The 22,718-nt window shown below is 41.9% G+C and overlaps 2 protein-coding genes across 3 annotated transcripts in view; both read right to left on the bottom strand.

Moving 5' to 3' along the window:
- LOC100679777 overlaps positions 1-22,718 on the bottom strand; it is a 90,633-nt gene that overhangs the window by 17,048 nt on the left and 50,867 nt on the right. The window lies entirely within an intron of this gene.
- LOC103317821 lies at positions 10,776-13,337 on the bottom strand. 2 transcript variants are annotated; one of them, XM_016981187.2, is made up of 2 exons: positions 13,165-13,337; positions 10,776-13,071 (listed from the first exon to the last, which is right to left on the bottom strand). In XM_016981187.2, exon 2 carries the CDS (start codon positions 12,976-12,978, stop codon positions 10,900-10,902), a length of 2,079 nt encoding a protein of 692 aa, XP_016836676.1. In that variant the 5' UTR covers positions 12,979-13,071; positions 13,165-13,337; the 3' UTR covers positions 10,776-10,899. The 2 variants fall into 2 exon arrangements, with proteins under 2 accessions (XP_016836676.1, XP_008215610.1); XM_008217388.3 differs by having other exon boundaries at positions 13,141-13,337.

Consider the following 22,718-nt stretch of genomic DNA (forward strand, 5'->3'; position numbering starts at 1 on the left):
TTTCATTTTGTCTTTGTATTAAAATTATCAATAACTTACTAAGTGCGCAGCAAGGTGTAAATCGGACGCTTTTCAACTAACCTGCAACAGAAAAATGGGGATAGTCATTAATAACTAGCAACAAAATTACATAAAGAATATCATTCAGAGCGCAATAAGGAACTCAAAAACATTCAATCCAAATCTTGTAAATTAATAGCTTACGCTCGACAATTTCATCAATTACACGCCTCCGCCGCAATCAGTGCTTTAAACGCGCCCGACATAATTTCACCGAGATGCGGAAATCGCAACGACACTCGTCAACGCACATGCCCTTGGGGGGTATATAGTAGTGCACTGCTGCTGTCCATTAGCCACGATTTCGCGTGTGGGCAGACGTCGCTAATAGACCGCGCTAGAGGATAAAAGAAGAAAGGAAAAAAAATGAACAGCCGCAGTACTCACGAAAGAGAGCAAAGAACTCGGTAGCAGCGCCAATTATCCTAGAGGCGAGTATACCGGAAGGCGGCGGCAGCCGCGTATTAACTTTTCCAAGTACGGCGAAATTACATCCATTGGCGCGCGCGCGCGGATATACGCTGAATTTGAATGTTTGTTTGCTCGTGTGTACAGTATACACTATAGCCGCCGGCGCAATTGCGCGCGCGCGTACGCTGGCAATTTGCGGTTTTCGTCGGGCACCGGTGTATGGGAAGAAATGCCCGTGTTTGATTTTCGCGTAATGACTTTTCTTTTCCGCAGTGGAGTTGGTCTATCTGGCCTCGATGCATTTGCCAAGTCATTTTCATCGCTTTATTTGCTGCGACTGCTTTCGATGCTGGCTTCGATTCGGAGCTGAGTGACTGATCGATCAATTACGCTGGAGATCCGACTGAATTGAATAGCTCGTTCGCTGTGCGTATACCGAAGACGCGCTAGCATCACGTTAATACTCAATAATCGCTGTATAATAAATAGTCATTTTCCTCGCCAAGTTATGGGCTTCTTGGAAAACAACGTGTGCCGCGGAGGATTTAACCGCTTGTGGGAAAAATTTTACGACGTGGAAAACGCGTCCGCGGCGATCGTCGGGCTATTCCTAGCCGAGGATTTCAAAGCGCTATTGAAATAAAAATTTGCATAAACGCGCGTCCGAGGTCTTTCCATTTAGAAATGGAGCAATTTTAATAAGCGCAGACACTTCTTGCGGGTGACGCTGCTAACGGTCAGCCTGTAAACATCGTTAAACGCCTCGTTTTTCATTCTATTAACTGCGTTCGCGATAAAAAAACGCGAGAGAAAAAAACGGGCACTATATTCTCCGAGATCATGAGAAAAATGTAAGTCAACTCGCAGGTTGCAATTTTAACCTCTTTATACTCGGCTTTTTCTCCGCGTAAGAGATAACCTTTTCTACAATACGCTATTAGCGATAGATCGAGTATAAGCGTAATGAGCGTTAACGCAAAACATAAGAGCGCTTTTTACAAAATCGAATGTGCCGATAATTAAACCTTCGCAATTGCGCGCGTAACAAAGAAGAAACACCTCACTTCATTTTTACACTACGATTTCCCAATAGCGCACACACGCTCGCAATTCCCGCGCTAACGGCACGCGCTGATCCTCTTACCGATCTAACGGCAGCATCGTTAAAATCGTTTCAGCATCTCGCATCCCGGAGAAAAGGGGAGATGAGAGAAAAAAGACCGTCGAGCTCGTGGCGGAAAACGGCGTAGGTCGAGGTCTCAACCTCATTCTCCTCTTCCCGATGTAGACCGGATACCCTCGCGTCACCGAGGCGCGCAAAAAGTTCATCGGCGCTTGGGAAAGCGCTATAAGTAGCGAGTGAAAGAATGCGTGGGACAAGGACGTGGCATCCTTGTTACCGTTTTCTTCCGTCGACAGCTGCAGCTGCTGCGCTGTGTCGAAAGAAGCTGCGCTGCCGCGGGTGCAAGGACGTCGCGAGTGGCGCTATTATGTTTGTAATTTATATTGGAGAGAACAATTTTCGTGCTTTGCAATTTAGATTAGACTTCATTTGAATTTGATAATACTGGCGCTTAAGATAAGAAGAGCTATAGCTGCGAAATTGTTTCATTACACCAGTCGAAATGGTCTGAAATGAGCAATGCAACCACGTATGCAAATTAATAACCGATAAATACCGAACAATTATACGTAAATAGCACGAGTAATCTCGAAGCTACACTAGGCTCGAATGAAATCTCGAGATAAATGAAAACGATACGTGGATAAGGCGAATACGTTTGCTTAATTAACGGACAACGCCCGAGTGAGTATAGCGACAACGCAGTAGCTCAGAGATCTTTCGATATAAATCGAATCGATTAGATCGACGCAGAGCCGAGCAGCACCGAGATTTTCCTCCACAACGCTCGAAGATAATCGCGCTCACGTGAAGGCGTAGGTGCGAGCGTCTCGAGGTCGCGGGAAAAGCGCATATAATCGCCGTTGTAAGTTCAGCGGAGAAAACGGTAGCGACGACTGTGTGAACAAGGCGCTTTTTGCAGCGTGTAGCTGCGGAGGCTTTTTTGAGATCTGCTGCTGCGTCCTTTGATGGGATCTTTTTGTATCTACACCAGCCTGGAATGCTTTTGTTCTCTAGACCTTTTTTCGCGATGAGAATATATTACGCGTCGCAACTACATAATTAAAATAAATCGTCGCTGGCGAAAAAAATCGATTTCATTGATCGCTCAAGCTCGTGGGCAAAATTAACGATTCACGTCTGAGGTTTGACACACATCCAGCGGCCATCGACGCGTGTACACACTCGCAGCGAACAAAGAAATCACATCTTGCGCCAACTCGTCATGGTAGTCGTGCGAGAGAGAAAGACAGAGATCATAATTCCCCCGCGGGTCTCTTTTCAAGTGAGCCGACGTCAAGGGACGTGTGACGCGAGTCGACGGCCGCGTCGAATGACTATCGGTTCTCCATAGTCGACGTTTAGAGCGGATCGAACAAATGAAGCGTGCCGCGATGCTTGCTCTTGCGCACAATGAGGCGCGAGCGTTATTGAAATCCAAAAGAGTCGATTGCTTAGGATATTAATTCCGCTGACGTTCGAGTGTTTTGGAGGTCATGGAATGCAATAATTTCAGGAGCTTTTTCCAAGAAGCTGCGGATTAATGACTCACGCCTTCGCGAGAAGAAAAATAAATAATTGCACGCAAAGTTCAGTGAACCTCGCATTAGTCACTTCATCGTTGTAAATTTTCCGTTTGCGATTGCCGTATGAGTATTCATACAATAACGCTTTTCAGATGTCCGCGAGCGTATAGCCCCGCGAAAAAGTTTTCATTCCTTCAAACTACTCATGGGTGGACGAACAAAGTCTCCGCAGGGATCGAGTGACACCGTCCACAGCAAGATATATTACCTGGTCTCATTTTGAGTAGAACTAAAATTCTCCGGCCTTTTTCGCTTCGAATTTCTAGCCCATAAAATTCTACAATGATCTTATCGGACTCCAGGCCAACAATGAGCGAACACCCCCTATCTATGCACTCCGATTCCGCATGACTCGTGATCCTTGGCACGCATACAGCGCCGGTAGCATTCCACCCGCGCGATTTCCATAGATCATTAGACTCTCATCGACGCGCCCACGCGACAATGCGGATTAGCTGCGGGTGAACGGCTCGGGCTTTGTTTACGATGCATGCAGTCGACGAGCGATTTTTGGATTTTTTTATTTTTCCTCGCCGTAGAGGGGGTCGGCGTAATTTATACGCGATGTATTTTATTATATCGAGTACGCGGAATAATTGAATGGATGATTTTTTTTCAGCAGCGATTGAGCGATTTATTGTGTTTTTGAGAGGGAGTTATCGGTTGGATTGACGCAGATAATTTATTCCCGTGATTGGAAAATGTGCGTTAGCTGGTGCATAGCAGCTCGCGATCAATCGCACTTTTTTGACGAATTTTTCACCGCGGGAAACTACGAGAATTAATTAGCAGCAGCTCGAGAAAGTTCGTATACAATTAGTACCTCTGGCGAATTTACAATGGAGCGGCGTGTAAAGCAACATCAAGCATATCTCTGAATCGCACTTGAAAATTATCGACTGCTCCGTCTCTAACTGCACTGAAACTCCCGACCGGTACACTTTACATCAATATCATTATCTCTGCGATCTCACTTTTTCCGAACATACACCCAGAATCAAACATGCACATTCGACTCGGAGCTAATCACCGTCGCAATGTTCACGGAAAAAATCGACTTTCTACAGATCTCTATAAATTTTTACCCTTTTCACGCGTATGCAAACCGATACCATATACCGTTCATTCAACGCTCTCTTTGCACAGGCTCAATAGCGCTCGATGACAGTCCGTGACGATGACTTGCGCAATCGAATAAATCCAGCAATTTTTCCTTAGACATCGTCGCGGATCTCTCTGACTTTCTTTCAATTAAAGCATATATGCGAGGCTTCGATCGGCTACATTATCGCAGCAACTAATCGCGCGGTGAATGGCAAGGTGAAAGCATTTAAGGATGTGACCGTTTGACAGTTGGCGTATTTTATGCGCGCGAACTCCCAGGGCGTTTTCCTATGGGGAAAATGTCGCGGTGGCTACCTCCGAATTAGCTGGCGAAATTGCGATTTGCCGAGCAGAATTTTCCCCGTAATTGGACATTTTTCCATGTCCGCGCCGTGTGTCTGGAGATGTTTTTTATTTTTTCGAGGAGGGATACAGCTCATAATTCCCGGTATAAGTCGGTCAATTTTTTCCCGTTTTCTGGGGGGGTATGTTCGGTTATTATCGCGAGAGGTCGAGGAAATTCTAATTCGATCTATCGATTTTTCATTGTTTTGTATATGACTCACGCTATCTCTCGAAATCTCACGTAACCTTCGAATTATAATTTCAGATACGTCAACGTGGTCTTATTTAACATTAATCTGGAAATTTATGAATTTACCGGCTGCTTTAAAAACTCGTACGAACTATTTACTTACGCGTATTTATGAAAATTGCAGTCATACGGTACTTTCGTTTTTTTATCGCTCACCTCGGGTCTATTAGCATCTAATTACTAGACTTTTATTAATTAAGCGTGCAGCTTTACGCGATCCATTAAAATCTGAAGTACGAGCCTGAAAAAGTCGAAAAAAAGAGAAACGCGTGAGGAATAACAATAAAAGAAAATTACGTAAGGAGGGTCATATCAACATTGCAGTCTCGTGCCGGCATTCTTTCGCCAGCAGTCATCGGATCTTCTCGATTTCAATCGCATAAGCAAATAACAGCACCCACGAGTGCGATATTTTTCGGAGTACTTTCCATTTCGAGTTTCGCAAATCAATGTGCGCAACGTATAATCCTTTATCCTCCTGACAACATACTCGAGTTTTCGAAATGACTATCATGGCGGCTACGGTAATCAGAGTTACATAAATTTTCGTATAAATTTTGTCGCTCGACTCTCTGAGTTTGCAATTAACGTTTCACAATCGCAAACGCCCTCTTTAAAATGCAAACAACGCGTATTTCACTCGTGTCTGGCATTTGACAGACCGAAGCAGGAGACAAGCACTTCCAGACACTAGCGAGCGCTTGAATTGCATTTCCTCTTGAAGCAGACAGTGATGGAGCGCCACGGCTTCTCGGAGCCTCTGACGCGTGTCGATATATAATTCGCTGAGCCGTAAGGAAGCGACTTTTTTTCCAAGTGAGCAATTTGTATTTCGGTATTTTTGCGCTTCCAGTGCAGTTGTGCAGCTCATTTCCTATGGGCGGATATGCAGCGGACGATAATGGCCTTGCAGTCCGTTCGGTTTTTTGCGCTAATTGAAAAAATCACATGGACGTTTACCTTTGTGTGTATCCTGCTAGATTCTAGCTATTGATACCGTTTCTTTTTGGTGGAGAAAGCAAGCGAGTTTGTTGTGGATAGGGACTTTGCGTATTGAATGCTAAATATACTGTCTGAGTTTTCTCAATTAATGGTCATCGGTTCGACTTCAAAAGGCTGGATATTCAGTGGGAGATTCGTTGGGTCGTTTGCGTTTATTTGTTGATTTCGTATCCAAAGATCACACAGATTGTACACAAGAGTGCACGTTACTTTATTACCGCCAGAAATTACTCTAAGCTAAATGATAGTGATTTCAAGCGCTATACGAGCGGGTAACTTATTAAAGACCCGAGGGTAAGAAACCGATCAATATCAGCTTACATAAAGTCGTCTGAAAAAAGTTTCGTCGCAGATCAGCGCTAGAACCTTAGTCACATCCCGCAAATTATCATCGATATTAAATTAAAACTTCAATCATAGCTTTTTTCCTCAATCACCAATTAGTCCAAATAATAACAGCCACACACATTCCTCGTATCCACGTATAACTACACCCAATTTTCCGGAAGTCCTCTATTACCCGAAGCAAAAATCTTACAACATGTCTCGCGCAGCTTACATCACTCAATCGAGACCTCGAAGAAGAAAGCTTTCCCGCTCGGCGAGAAGAAAGTCGGGAAACAATCGCCTAATCGTGCATTTTTAATCACCTCGCGTGGCAAAACCGATCGCATGCATAACTCGGCGCCGCATCTAGAAAGCTGCTTGCAAAAAGCAGGAACAGGAAAGCAGCTGCGGAAGAGTAGCAACAACAAGCCGTTCGGCGAAAAAAAAGTTCCGAGAAAAGCTCGCGGGCTTCGACAATCGAACGAGTCGGTCTAATCTCCGCGAAGCGATCGGTCGACCTCAGAGAGATCGATGGAGTACGTATAGTAGCTCGAAGGTGGATAGATGAACAGAGAAAGCGGGATGATCGGTTAGAGAGCAAAAATTGCGGTCCGGAGAAAAGTCCTGTTGGTTTTGCTGCTTATTAGGGTGCAATTTGGAGATAGTTCGATTAGGAGGCGGTTGTGCTCGATCTAATTGTGATTTATCTGGCAGTTTATCGGTTTACGACTTTGACGGATTATGGTCATCCCGCGGGTGGGGTATTGAATTTCAAGACCCGGTGCTGTAAGCGTTACGTCAGACTCTTGGCATTATTTACGGTTCATACGAGATTTTTCAGAAAAATGGTCAACTGTGCGGGGAAAAGTTTTCAGGAAAGCGCTCGGTTTGAAGCTGGTTAAGTAACGCCCGCGATCTTACCGCACAAGACTCGTTCTACTTAATCTACGCACATTTAGAATTTTCTCAAATTTCAATCGAAACAAGGAAACACAGCTTGTCCAGCTGCTTACCCCAGACAATGGCGTTGCTCACATGACTTGTTTCCTCCCAAAGCAGTCAGGATCAATGTTATACAACAGAAGTTCAGAAGACAAACACCAGCGAATGAAAGAATCGCGCGACTTAAATTAACAATGGTTTCTCCAGCTATCGCATGTCCGTTAAGCTCCGTTTCTCCTCAACCACTTCCTAACACTCCGATTCCCGTTGTGTAACAAATCGCACAACATCCCGTGAAAGGGCTTTCTTTGCCGATACCGATCACCTCTCATTAGCACCTATGCAGCCGTCTAGTACTATATATTCGATGCACGCGATGTGCATTTCCGATAAACGAATGCGCGTATACACACGCGGAACAGTCCCTCGGGCTGATTCTGCGTACAGCCTTTTCCGTTCGTGTATCGCCGGAGGCGCCGGGGACTGGTTTTGTCTGCCGATTATACTCCCGATAAGGATGCCGATTTTTCGAGCGCGTGAAATTACGATTTATTGGCTCTAATGTGCGGCGATGCGAGATTATTAATTAGGTGCGATTAGGACGCGCGTATCGGATTTCGCCTGGTATAATCAGCGGAGAAGAAAGAAATATAAAGGCACGCGATCACGCAATGAAATCGAATTTTTTTGTTACGTGTGGAGGATTGAAAAAGGGATTTTGGCTGTAATGAGAGATCGTGACTTTTTACGAGAGGCAGACGTATAAACAGTTCGAAGTCGTTTGCAGAAAGCTGCAGAGCGTCGAGAAATTGCGAGTTTTTTTTTTAAATTAGTTCATTACGTGCAAAATACTTTCAAATCCCGTATATAATCCAGATTACGGCTGGCTTAAACGCGTTACTCTCGCGAATCTTCTTTATTGCTCGAACTCGTGGCAACTGGAGGTGTATTGAACTGTCCGCCTTACTCAACAATGAAGCTCGAGTAAACGACTTGTAATCATATTTCAGGACGTTTGCACACCTTCGGCCACTCGCGAAACCTTAACTCTCCTTCTTTATTGAATCTCGTGCGTCAAGTCGACTTTATTTGGGATACGAGTTTCTTCGTACACTATTGGGTATGAACGAGAAACCCGATGTCGTCAATGTTTTGTTTTCTGCTCTTTTTCCCGCTCCGTCGTGGAATGCGTTGGTCAGTTTATGTTACGGTTACGACTAGGAAAAGTAGAAAACTTATGTAAATTTTCATTAAGACGCCTTTTTCTGGACAATTTTTTGAAAATGCATAGTTTACGATTATAAAGAGGTATAATCACAGCATTAATTAAGCTTTTATAGTTACTGCTTTATTTATAGTAAGCAAACATTCACGCATTCTAATTATAAGGTATAAATAACACAAGTCCGCGATGGTTTTTTTCTCACTGGGACGTAAATAACCATTAACACTTTTTGTTGGAAAACTAGTCGCAATTATCTCTTCACGACACCTGTCCAATGAATATCCTATATGCGTACGCTCGTTATGCTGGATCGAATCGAAAGTATAATTGTTTCCACACCCGATGAAGCTCGTATATTATTCAAACGACCGCGAACACGTTGCTTATCCTAAAATTTCCACTATCATCACCGTCGAAAATGTCTCTCGCGTATTTTTTCTCTCCGGCCGCTTGAGGTCCATGCTCCCGAATCGCACTTTCACGACGTGCGGTGCGCGTCATCGGCGCATTTCGTGTTCGGCACTTTTATTTTCACCGCTGGAATTCCAAAATTTATGTGCCAGGCCGCGAAAGCTGTGTTTCGTGACGGCGATACAAACGGCGGCAATTCTATTTACAGAGGCTCTTGTCTGCAGCTGGTGATAAATAAGGGGGAGGATAAAAGCTTAATTTCTGCTTGTTCGAATCTCGCGCTTTAGATATAAAAACAAGCGTTACGGTATATTCCAAATGGAAAGGAGTGACAAATCATTAAGAACGTTTTAGACAGTGAAAGCGGGAGCTTCGTAGGAGTAAAAATTAGAAATTAATAGATAATTACAAGGCTTAATATGTATATTCAAATGTAATTAACAGTGTGCAGTTCATAAAGTAGGAAATAAATATTTCCGGTCGTAGGAATGGCATAACAACGATAATGAGAGCGGTAATACAATCTCCGAGCCGCAGATTCCAATATATAATCGCTTTTTCAGATTTTGACAAGCGTTTTATTTTTATGCAGCATTTCTCGCATATCAGCAAGCATATGAGAAGGCTATAAAATCTTCTTCCAACCGGCCTCATCGAGATCCACGCCTAAGGCACGCCTCCGCTTTTTTTGATTACCTTCAATTATATAGCATGAATGCATTCATATACTGCTTATTTGTAATCACGCTCGTTATTATATATAAAGTCACGCATACCTCAATCATCCGATGTTGCTTGATTTATATTTTAATTCTTCGCTCGGAAAAGCTTCATCGAGGTCTTTGTTGCATATGAATTGTAAATTCGCTCTGCCTGACTCAAAACTTGACTCAAAACTTCTATACAGCCAGGAGGCTCGCGTGCGAATTTCAACACGAGACTCTCTGAGGCATATTATTCTGGAAAATTGGCGCGCATAAGTGGAGATGCCAACGGATCGTCAGTCCTTTCTCTTTCGATATCCTGCGAAACGCATATGTGCCCTCCTTCAGAAAGTCAATTTAATTAAACTCGGTGTACTGCCTTTTTTATATAATTTTCAACCGTTTACATGTTTACGAGGGATAAACGCAACGCGCACGGTAATGTTTATAGGGGTATACGAGCAAGAATAAAAAAATCGTATTTTTACGCAAAAAGTAATAATGTTAAACGTTTTCTCTTTTCGAAAAACATCGCAGTGCTTTCCGAAAGGCTCGACCACGTAAAAATCCTGAACCTCGAACTAGCAAGCAATAAAATCTATAATTCACACCGGAAACATCGACCATTCGTCATCGATTACACGCGCGTTTCACGCGTAATCTCTAGCCATACACTTATTCATCGCTGCTCTCATAACATCGACTGGCTTATCTGGCGCTGATCGGCTTATGCATCTCTGCGATCGTAAATACGAGCGCATTCTCACGGCGCAGTGACACTGCAGAGTTGTGGTGTGTGTATATGATCGAGGCTAAGTGTCTGCGGGAGGCCGTTGCTTCCGCGCGCGTGCGCGCGCTTCTACGCGTTGTAGCGCTGTAACAGGAGAGCAGAAGCCGGCAGGGAGTATTCGATATGGTCATGGGTGAGTGTGCACTTGAGGATATTGCGGATGCATAATACGAAGCTCCAAGGAGTTTGGTTTGGGAAATAATTTTTAAATTGTGCGGAGAGCTTTGTTTACTTCCTGTATAAGCGATGAATTGATTTGGTTGAAGTAATTTGACAGACACTCTGTAGTATTATCAAGTGCGAATGTATACAATTGATTGAAGAGTTTACGGTATTGGTATAATTACTTCCAGATTGACTCGTGGCCTTAGTCTATTATTTGTCGAAGAACTAGAAGGTGTTTACTAGTTATCGGAAAATTTTTAATTAATGCCATCGATTATCCAACAATTTTTGTACGAGTAATGAAATGAAAGCAATCAAACAAAGGTCTTCTCATATTATTAGGATTAAGTTATTTTATTCGTATTAATTGTACAGTATTTGACCAAAACATCAACATCTCAAACATTGAAACGAGCATAATTATATTTTTAATATTCAAATAAAACATTAACTTTTAAACAAAACAATATTCTTTAAATATACTCAACAAAGAAAGCTTATAACCGAGCGGATATGATTTGTCTATATCGGCATGAAAACGTTTGGAAGACTGCTTCACCACTCTTTTTGGAACGATTCTTGAAATAACATCGTGCTTCTCCGTAGGGTAAGTTTCTTTAGACTCATATTCAATACTATTCAGTAAACCTTGGGCTAGTTTTTTCATGTTTTCGTGACTAAAAATATCATTATTGTAGGAGTTCAGCTTTACGGATCCAACTTTTGTTACGGTTTCTTCAGATTTATCGGGCTTTACAACGATGTAAGAATAAAACTTAGGACCACTGGATACAAATTCTCTAATGTAGCTACCTTTGCCGTACCGATTCAATTCATTAATCATCTCGCCTAAAAACTTTCCAGTTTTGATGATTTCTTCCTCATTTGTTGGTTGCACATAGAATACCGAATCGGTGTCGCAATACAATACTCGTTCGCCTAATTTTTCCAAATATTTATACAATTCCAAGCGACCATAAGCAGTTGTATATACAGCTATCGGTACACTTGTCTTTTCCGAAGGCTTACGGTATTTTTCTTTGTAACGCCATTGGTAATAGTAATCATAGTCGTTGAGCGCAACCACGTTTGTCAACTCTCGATATTGGCTTGTAGCGATTTCAATCAGTTCATTTCCGCTATTGCCAAAATTAGTAGTATCTCGAACTTTTTGGCCGAATTTTCCCCATAGGACATTGAGACAGTGCTGCAAAATTTTCTTTCTGTAAAATTCATGACAAGCGCCGGCAATTGTAATGATGCCTTTTCCGATAAAAGGATCTACTGTTGTTAATTCGATAAATTTTTGTCTAAATTCGTAACACCCGCGTCTTAATATTTCTACGTTGTTCTTGCAATATTCAACGATTTCTTCTTGAAAATCGAATCGATAATTGGTTCGATATAATCGTGTATGCCAGGCTATAAATTTGTCTCGCTTCTTATTTGACATTATTTCAGGGGAATAAAATCTCACGTCAGGAATCGCCCCATGATAGTTTTGATTTTCAGAGCTGTTGAATAAGTGAGGAAATCTCCACTTTTTAATAACATCTTGAAATCCGAAAGTCTTTGGAAAATCTGAAAGATTATGATTGATATAGTTGAAGCTGTCTATGAATCTGATTTGATGGCCCTTAGACAATTCTATGTACATAATTTTTGTATCATTAAAAGCGATAAATTTTGGAAAGCATCCTTTGTCAATCAAATGCTTGAAAATAAATTGCGCATGAAACTCCTGCGACTTATGGGCAATGCATGTGATCGTATTCATATTATTCGATAGTTTTATTTTTAAAAGAAAATCTATGAAGGCTTCAATTGCGTGATTTTTAAATATTTGTAAATCTCCTCCATGACAAGATTCGCATATTTTCGGAATATCTGATATACGAAGTTTGTTACATTCATCGCAAACCTGATGAGCCACGCATACATTAACTTTATGGGTTCTATAATTTTTTTCCCCCAATTTATTAACGCTTTCTTGCATAGATAGGAAATCGTAGAATACATAACAGTTACTCTTTTTATCATCAACAGTAGGCATATAGCACAAATGGCTTTCGTAAGAGGATGGATATACTATCTTCGTTCCACACACATCACAGGAGTATATCATTTTCCTTGCAACTTCAACAATATCAGGTTTTTCAATTTCTCGTCCAAATATGCAAGTTACTGAAATTTTAATTCCGTCCATCAAGAAGAAATTTGGATACTTTTTTCTAATGGTACTTATGAAATCTATAAATTCATTATATGTGTATTCAGAAACTGGTTTGAAGAATTCACTGACAGATTCTAAAGTCGTTACATCACTCGAAGCACTTATTTTCATAGAATCTGTAGCAGCATGATCTGCTTTAATAAAAGTATCAAATATATCTAATAACTGCTCTTCTAATCCTTTCCCTGAATTGTTAGAAGAAAACTTTATAGCCATTGTGTAAGTACAAGCCACATCGTGCCACGTAATATATTGTGGTTGTCGTTTTAGATTGATAAGATCATAATGAATTTCCTCCATTGTTATTAAAATTAGTTTTCTCTTCAAAATCGACGTGACAATTATGTTTCACGTGTCTTAATCTAACTAATAAACTGATTAGCTATGTCACATCTGAAAAATTAAAATCATCATTGATAACTTAAACGTTGTTGTTTGGTGTTTACGCATGCACATACATACTTTCTCGAATATAATACGACGTACAGATCGTTTTGTCTAAAACCACAATTAAGTTACTGCCTCTTTCATACACGTTTTGAACGTTGAACAGAGCCCGTTACATTTAGTTAACAGATACTATGATACAGATATACTAAGAAGTAAGTATAGACAATAGTGTTTACTGCGCGAGCTCTATATTTCGACTGGCAACTGTATACAGTCTGATGGGCTCTGTCATGAATCTAAGGTACTCTCTACGGACGTCCTGCACATATTATACACAACAGAGAGACTAATGACGCCTGCTACTCTATTTCAGGCGTTGCAAAGAATCGAATGAGTTATATCCATTTTTGGATATGACATCGATAATGTCAGCGGGCTAAGATGCATTCGGTTTGCAATCCTGTCGTCAGCATCTTTTTTGAGCTGCCTTCTTCCCCTCAAATCCGCACATAACAGTATTTTAATTAAAGATTCGTTACGTGCAATTTTTACGTCCAGCACTTAATCATCGATGCATGCCCGAATAATAAAGTTGCAAATCAATCGAGCACAACCGACAAAGCAAATTAAAAATCCGCGAAGTAAACACTGCCAACAAAGATTCCAGGTCAGCCTGCTTCATTCCCGAAAAAAATCCAAGCAGTATAAATCATTTACCTCGCTAATAAGCCAACAGCGATAATAATCGATAACCAGCAGCGGATGAGCATCAACCGTTCGTATAAAGACTCGCGAACGCGGTCACTTTCTCCGAACCGGATCGCGCGCGGCGAACGTTCGTTTATGCATAGGTGTATACACGTATGTGTGTATGTATATTCTTTCACTCGCGCTCGAGCCTCGCGTAAAAAGTTTTACTCATCCGCACACTAGGCTCGTTTGCTTTCTTACGTCGAGTAGAGGTGCCGAGAGGATAGACGCTATGCCCGCCGTTTGTTAGTCGTGAGCGGAAGCGTTTTTGCGAGACGATCGGTTTCACTCGTTAGAATTTTTTCTGGATGTTTGCGTAGAGTCAGACGAGGCTAAATTTCGAGTATAGCATTCTCGCAGTGATGGATAGTTTAGCGATATTTTCGTTCGTCGGAAGATAAAAACAAGCGAAGGTTGATAACCCGAGAGCAATTTCGCACTTTCGCGGACAAAATCTTTCAGCGTGACAAAATTCCAATCTCGTATATCTAACGGTCACAGCTAATGTTGTCACTCACAGGCCTTAATTACAATCAGCGCTCGAATTCGCCGTCTCATTGAACGATCTAACAAATAGCCCCTCAATTATCACCCGCCGATCTCATACCGATACCCCAGCCGATCTCGAATAAATAACAGTCTTCTGCAAAATTACGCAGCATTGCGATCGATCTTTCGCCGCAGACAGAGAGAGAGAGAGAAAAAAAAGCAAACATCGCGAACATTTTTTATCCTCGATGAATATAAGCACGCTCGCTAACAAGACGATGTGCAAACGAAAGCGCGCGCTTCGTTGCGCCAGCCCGCGGGGTTTCGCTTTCGATAATGGGGTTATCTCGAGCGCGGATCTCTCGCTCTAGCGCGCGCCGCAAAATGGAGCCGTTGCGACAGCGGTGTATATGGAAGCGGCCTAATGCGCGATTGTGCCGATCGGTTTTGCGCGCACGATGATGATACGTACTTTGCCGGGGTTTTTTTGGGAGGGAGAGATAGCGATCGCGTTGAGCAAAACGAAACGGAGAGTGTGTCTGTGGGTATTTTTTGCGGAGATCAGTGACTCAGATGAAACTGTGATGAGTCACGGTGTTTTGTGTCGAGCGGTAGCGATACATACCGATTCTAAATTGAATTAGGAGTTTCAGAAGGATTTTTTTTCGAAGTAAAAGATCGGCGAGTATTTGCGAACGGTGTAGTGGATACGTATAATTTGGCACAAATCAAACACAGCATTCTTTTCGTGGATGAGATAATGCTACGTCAAAAGTGATGGATCGAACGAAAGTGGTACGACATTTCACGCATTTTATAAGTTCATTCATTGGACAATCGTTCGAATATCGAAATAACGTTCCGACGTGTTATGAAACAAAAATAAAAAGACAACGACACGTGAAATACAATACGACGTTGCAACACAGCAATGCACATATTATTTCCTCAGAATTTCTCCGCACAAAAGATGGCCCAGGCAACAAAAAAGCCAATCTCCAAAACCCGTCATCTTCCATATTTCATGCCGGGCAATCTCTTCTGATCTTCAGATCCGTTATCTGCACGAAATAACAATATCGGTTACCTCTTTTAATTTTCTCACTGCACCGTTGTTTTTTTTTCCAAACAATGGCGGTCCGGCAGGCAATTTGTCTCAGGCGCCGCATAATGAGAGAGTTCGATGCGTGTAACGGCGATTTCTCAATAGAAAAGAAAGCACCGCGGAAGAGGAGTCGAATTCCAGAGAAGAAGTCTGGGTTTGTCATCGTTAATTTATTAACCGTTGCATTAGGCGCATTTAACGCTATATACGACGCTCGTAAAGGAAGGTCTGGTATGGGCGCATTCTAGGTGTGCGAGAAAGTTTGGCGGGATAGCGAAAATGTAAATGATGTTAATTGATGCCCGCATGAAATTCTAATGCGACGAGTTTTATCGCGGACTTCCTGATCAGCCTTAACGGCTGCTCGAGCTGTTTCTGGTGTCAGGGGCCAAAGTTCAGTTTGCTTAGTTTGGAAATTTATGGAGAAGATGTACCTTTGGCTTGTCGTGTAAATGTAACGTTAATGCTTTCACTTTCCTTATCGGAAAACGTCAACAACTTTGATCTCGATTCAATAGGCGCTGTTTATGATTCTTGATGTTTTTCTCAAGAATTTAAAAAACCATTTACAAGCGAGCATTATCCCATTCAACAGATTTATCACAGTCCCCTAATCGCGAATAAAACTCTTTAATATATAACATCCTAATTTTCTAATTGCACCTCATTACCATATACGAAACCTACCTGATAAAGGAGCCGTGGCATTCGTCACTGAAAGAAAGTCCGCTGTTAATACAATTTCCATCTTCTCTATCTCCTCTAGCAATCGTCCACATACGCTGTAAATAAACACACAGTCAACGGCTCCTTGAAATCACTAAAAGTTTCCCGAGGGACACCTATACCCGCTCGAGAGACACGTCTTGCCGCGAAAGCGGAAAGGAAAGCTCGTTAGAGGAAATAAGAGCTTTACTCTGAGCGCGCGTGATGTATCTTCCGATCGTTCTCCGGCGCATAATGAGCAACGCGTTATCAATTGCACGATACTTGCGGCTGCTGGACTACTTACTTTCTCCCGCTGGATATGTTTTCTGTATAATGAGCCGGGCCGTTTCCTAAATGCGGTTTTTTTCACGCTGTTACCGATTTAATTGGTCGACCGACGAAGTGTGGACGTGTTTTTTCGGGAATCGGAGAAACATAATTTGGGCGGAGTTATTAACCGGTGCTGGCAGTCTCGGTGTACCAGGCTGTTACCACTGATAACCGTTTGCTTATAGATTTTATCGCGCTGTATAAACATTATTATTTAATTCGAGAAGAATTTTTGCATCGCGGAACCTTTCAAAAAGAAAGTTGTGTATCAGGGGACATAAATTTCGACGATAAAAATCTCAGCGTGAACTGATTTATATCCGCGACAAAGGTGTGAATTTTTGCCCGTGACGCCTTATATACACTCGGAGCCGAATCGAGAGGATGAATAAGAGAAATAACGCATCAAACTTCCTCATCAGCAAAACAAACATATCGTTCTCACCTCGACCCGAAATTTCTCAATCAGTCGGTCACAGCCTCGGTATAGATTACCGAGAGTCTGCGCGTCGCTTCGTCTGTCGTGCGAATCTCAGATTTCGCAAGGTATCGGACGACAAATTGAGCCGTGACGGACGGACGTATCGAGACACCGATCGATTAGGAATCGACTGGAGCGTATGTGAGGCTGTACAACATTTTCCGATGTTGCCTCGCGACAGCGACGGTCATAAAGGTCGTTTTGTAATCACGATAGTTTGATGGATGAGTCTTTGCTAGAAGGTATTGTAATGTCGAGCTGAAAGCGAGGAGCACATTTTTTGTGGAAGTTGCGGACGGAGAAGAGATTTGAATGAGTGTCAGTCTCGAGAGTGGACGTTTTGGCGCAATTACCCAAAGTCGCTGCTAAGGTGTATTACACGTGTTTGCACAGAGTCATCCACTCGTTTCGTAATTAAAAAAAAATTAATGACTCGAGTTGGACTGCCTTGGACAGATGGACGGAAGTGTTCCGTCATCCAAAAAATAGTATGTAATTGCTGTGGGAGGTCATCTTATTAAATTTAATCGCTCGCGAGCGTTTAGCTGATTTTTTTGTGCAATCTGGCACACGTGGCTGAAGATGACACTATCTTCGTAAGTTGAGAAGCTACGGAATATTCATAGTAATTTAAACACAGAAACAGTTAAGTCCTACTAAATACCTCCGTAGAACTACACCTTCACGAAATAAAACACATGTTACAATCTCAAATTACACTCACTTATACGATCTCATTAACATGTTACACGAACAAACTACTCGAAAATCGGCTCCGATCAATCGGCTGACCTGTCATCACGTTCTCCACGCCAACTCGCTCGCAGAATTCGTTAAACCTAATTAAGTTTTCTTTCACCTAAGCTGCAAACAGTCGCAAAGAGACCGCTCACCACCGAATTCCAGCATGCGTCCCAATTATCGAACCGACACCTTCAAAAGCGAGCGGGGGAGTTTGTTAAAATCGTGATCGTTACAAATCGGCGCCGCGACGTGTGTCGAGAGAAGCGGTGAGGAGAAAAAAGGGAGCACGTCTCCCGGCTTTGCCAAATCGGGCCGGTACCAATGTGTAACGGGATCCACGTAAGGCCGAGAACAGAGCTGATATAAGCGAGAACTAGTCTCTAACGTCTTAGGCGGTTCAGTTCAGTCGTCGGGAGTATTCTGTTAGACTATGGGCAAAGTGTCGAGGAAAAGATTGTTTTTTAATTGTACACGGTGTTAACTACTGGTGTTGAAAGTATAATGCCGAATTCATTTGATGATGTTACAGATGAAACTCGATAGATGAGATATAAAATGTAATTGTTAGTGGTGCTCTTATTTCGTACTTCGACTCGGAATTAATTGCCGAAGCCTCGTTAAAATCTACAAATGCGTGTTAGACCAACAGGTTTCGCCTACTCCAATAACAATTTAATCCAACACTATCTTCCACTTTTTCTCCACGTATCCGTAGAGCCCACTGCCTCGCGCAATATCCATACCAGCAGCGCCAAAACGTCGCGCATTCCGACCAAGGAAAGCTAAGCTAATAAACTCAGTCCGTTAATTGCCGGTCTCTTAAGGCGAATTCTTCCTGCGCGTCGATCGAAAAATTATCTCACCGCCAAGTGTAACTTCATTTCTTAATCAGATATATAGCCTGCTGAAAACCAGCCACCGGTCCAATCTTCGACTTTTGCTCTATTAAAGAACTCGGCTTCGCCCAATCTAATTTACCCAAGAATTTTAACGCGATTGCGATGGAGATTATATAGGATGGCTCGCGAATAGCCAGACGCGCGTGAGCCGAAAGCCAAAGGAGGTTGTTGCGACTGACAACGTAATTGCGCTTCTGGAGCAAAGGTGAAAGCTTTTCTTTTCGGAGGTTCCCCAGTTTAACGAGATGAAAGCACGTTTCCCTGGATAAACTGGTTAAGATTTTTGAGAATATTAAAATTTAGATTACGAATATCCACTGTATACATCTAGAACTCAATGTATGTTCACCACTCTTAAACAATCATAAAAACAACAAAAGCGGCTTCTTCTTAGAAAAATATAACGAAGCAGTTAAAAAGATTATAACGAGGAGCAATAATAGTACTTTCACACTTTTTCGCCGAGTGATATTATCTGGAAGTTTAGAGAGTTTTAAAATTGACTGAAATAATTAACTTTGCGGCGGACAAAATGTGGTGATAGAATCTATCATCAAGTGTGATTCGACGGATGCAAACTCGTTTGAGATAATTATTTACGATCGGATTTTATTTAATTTTGTTTTAATCGTTTAATTAAAATTTACGCTTCTAAAAAGGTGCATAAATCAGTGTAAGCAGAAGAGAAATCGGTTTAATGAATTTCCTTCTGTGAATGCACAGCAAAGGGAAGTAGTAAAAATCGATCAAAATTTATTATAAAATCCAGCTAATAGCACTTTTCCACGCAGGATTTAATAAAGTGAGCTAAATCAAACCTAGTACAGTCATACTCGTTGCAACACGAAAAATCGCCAACCGCGTAGGCTAAAGGATAACACAGTGGCACTGATCTGCGTACATGCAGCTCTCTCGGTTAATCACGGTGCGTTATTTGTTTTGAATTATTTCTCTAAGTGATATTGCTGACTTTGATCCGACAAGCAGAGCGAATACGCCCACCTCGACATACCTGCTCCACATTATTACGTCTACATCACACTCAACGTCATCGTAATAGTGCACTGCTGTTAATCAAAACAGTCAGAGCAAAAGAATTTGAATTTTTTTCAGTTTCGTTCGCACTGCAGTTGGGGCCTATACATCATCTAGGTGATCGTTGCGTGTGTGTAACGCGATCTCCAATATTTTTGAATGATCAATCATTGTTCGTCGCTGCAGGAGCAAGAAATTTTACAGGATAAAGTTTCATTCTCGGAGAGGTAGGCATTGTGTAATTTTATCTCGGGATATGATTCACTTATGGCAGAAAAGAATGCACATTCTAATTGGGAGTGTTCCCAAGCAATAATTTGTGAATAATAAAATACGATGTAATGATTTTGCAAAAATCCCGTGAAGGAAATCATCGACTCACTCGTCGTAAATCTGTGGCTTTCGTAAATGGGAAATATGTTTATTTCCACAAACCATAAAATCGTCGATAAAAAGCAGGAGGATTCAATGGTCCAAAAAAAACACCTTCACACTCGATTGATTGTCCATAGTTTCGTTTAATCAATTATTGTTCACAATTTTACTTCACCACAAAGACCAGTTGTAAAATTCCCGAACACTTTGCAAAATCCACAAGTGTCTGTAGACGTGATACGAATGTGCTGGAGCTTTTTCTTACGGGTGATACACCCGCTACTTCATGACGATTTATATGCGTCGAGAGATAGACTGCGCTCGACGAGAAAAAGAAAGGGAACAACGCAGAAGGTTTTAAAACCAAGAGGAAAAAGTGTAAATGTTTTCGTTTGCTTATTGTTCTCATTGATTTATTATGCTCGACTTGTGAAAATTGCGGAAAACTTGAGCAGCCTTTTCGGATTTTACGGTCGTTGTTTACGTCTGAAATTTACGTAAGAGTCCACGTATCACCTATTACAATAATTTTAACCAAACAATTTATTTGACACGCCAATATTGCTAGAAAGTCTGCGTCCAATTTTCGTGGAATGTTCCTTTGTAAGCAGATGCGACGTTTCGCAGATTGGATTTTCATTTGATTTCTTGTCCACAATAAAATTCTGAACTAATGTCCCCCATCAATAATAAAACTTGCGAGAAATTTCTCCTAGTAAATGATTTTTCCTGCAAAAGGTCAGATATGCCTATCGAGGAAGCTCGCATAATCAAGCGAGAAATCACACTCGCGAAACGTCGGCACCAACTTTCATAGATCCGAAAGGCGCCATCGTTGCCGGTTTTGGATGTTATAACGAGAGTCTGGCGCCTTATTAGTTGCCCGAGGCTTGAGAGAATTTCAAGTTCAGGGATTTAACTCAGTCCGTGAAACAGGAGAGTCAGCTGCGAAGTCAATTCCGCCCGTATAGCCTTTTACGGTTATGATGATGATGAACGCACGTCTTGTGGTCCGTATAAATCGGTTGTAGGAAATAAATAATTGCTACTCATAGGTGCTAAGATTGAGACATAATCTACTCATGCGTTCTCACAATAAAACCTGTTCTCTTATTAAACGCGACTGTTTCACGCGTCAGTGTACATCTTTGATCGTCAACACGTCGTTCCAGCGTCGATCTCTCCACGCTGATTACCGATCTTTAAGACGTACCTGTGAAAAGCGTTTCTCTGTCAAGGCACTGCAGCACGCGTATAAACTAGAAATACGAGTTCTCGATAAGCGCGGGGACGATCGGCAAGCGAAGATTACACGGTATATTGGGAATAGAATCGACTCGCCGTAAATACATTTACGTCGACTATGATTTTTCCGAGGGACCAGATAGTGGCAAGTTGAGTTATACGAGCGATAAAATAGTCCGATCTGATAAGGGGCGAGTGTCACTGAGGCTTGTAACGATTATTTTATAACGTTGACTCGAGCTCGAAAAGTGTCATGGTATGCGAGATGATGGAATTGTTATATCGATTGAATTGCATTGATGCGACTAAAGTTGTACATCTACCTGTGTCGCGTTTTCGTCGCAAAATCAACTTTGAACGTACTAGTTTTCGTTTATGAAATTCATTAAAGTTAATCATCGCAACGGAATGCGCTTAATATTTACGACTGTTGCATCACATTGTTTGATTATCGCTATAAAAGTCATTTTCATACACCTATTTACAATAAATAAATGATTGCATCATCTTCCTAAAGAAGATCAGCCATACGGCGCAATCCTAACAAAAACACGTGTCTTGTCATAACCGACTCATTCCACTTACGACTCTCTTGTAGTAATCCAGAAAATTGATAACCATCATAATCTCGCTTAGAAAAAAAATTTCGCCAATCAGACGCCTTGGAGAAGTACCTCGATAATGACTCACGCTACACCAATCCATCCAATACATTAAAGTAATATTCGCGTTAAAAAAACCTCGCGAGATTTATACCCATCATTAAAAACACCACAAACAGTGTAGCAACAACGCGCATCGTCGACGCGTCGTACGTCTCACAATTTTCTAACGCATAGCCTCGTTCTCCTTAGCATCGATTTTTACGCCAGCGATTTCTCGCGCTGAATATTTATCGCTCGCATCCTGCGAATGTCACGTGACGTTCAATTACAAGCTGCGCGAGTAAATCATCCACGACTGCAACGGCATCTCGTAAGTCGATAAGGATAATGCGAGACTGCGTCGTTGCGATGCTAGGCGGGGGATATCTTGCGCAAAAAACGTCGTTAAACGACGATCGCGAAAAACGCCCGGATAAGCAATCGTGCCAAGGTGAATCCGATCTAAACACCGTGTTTTTCTAAGCGAGTTGTGATTGCTGTGCGTAGGTAGTCATGATGGTTGGGATCGCAGGATGGATATTTTGGGGTATACTTTATTATTGTACGGACTGTGCGGTGATTAAAATGAGTTGCCAGGAATTATGTAAGCGTCTACTGCAATAAATAAAACATTATCTCCGCTGGGATAATATAATTATTTTGATAATGCATAAAACATTTCGTTTGGCGGAAGCGATTGTTATTCCTACTATGCAGCGTAACGGTAACGCCATCAATATTCAAATTCGCATTTAAGCATGCAAAAAGTAATTCATCGGTATGGGAGAATGTCTCAATTATGTCGGGGGCATAAAGTCCACAGCGACGCTTGTATTCCGTTAGAA

This window comes from Nasonia vitripennis, chromosome 1 (assembly GCF_009193385.2).
Source record: "Nasonia vitripennis strain AsymCx chromosome 1, Nvit_psr_1.1, whole genome shotgun sequence".
Taxonomy (NCBI): domain Eukaryota; kingdom Metazoa; phylum Arthropoda; class Insecta; order Hymenoptera; family Pteromalidae; genus Nasonia; species Nasonia vitripennis.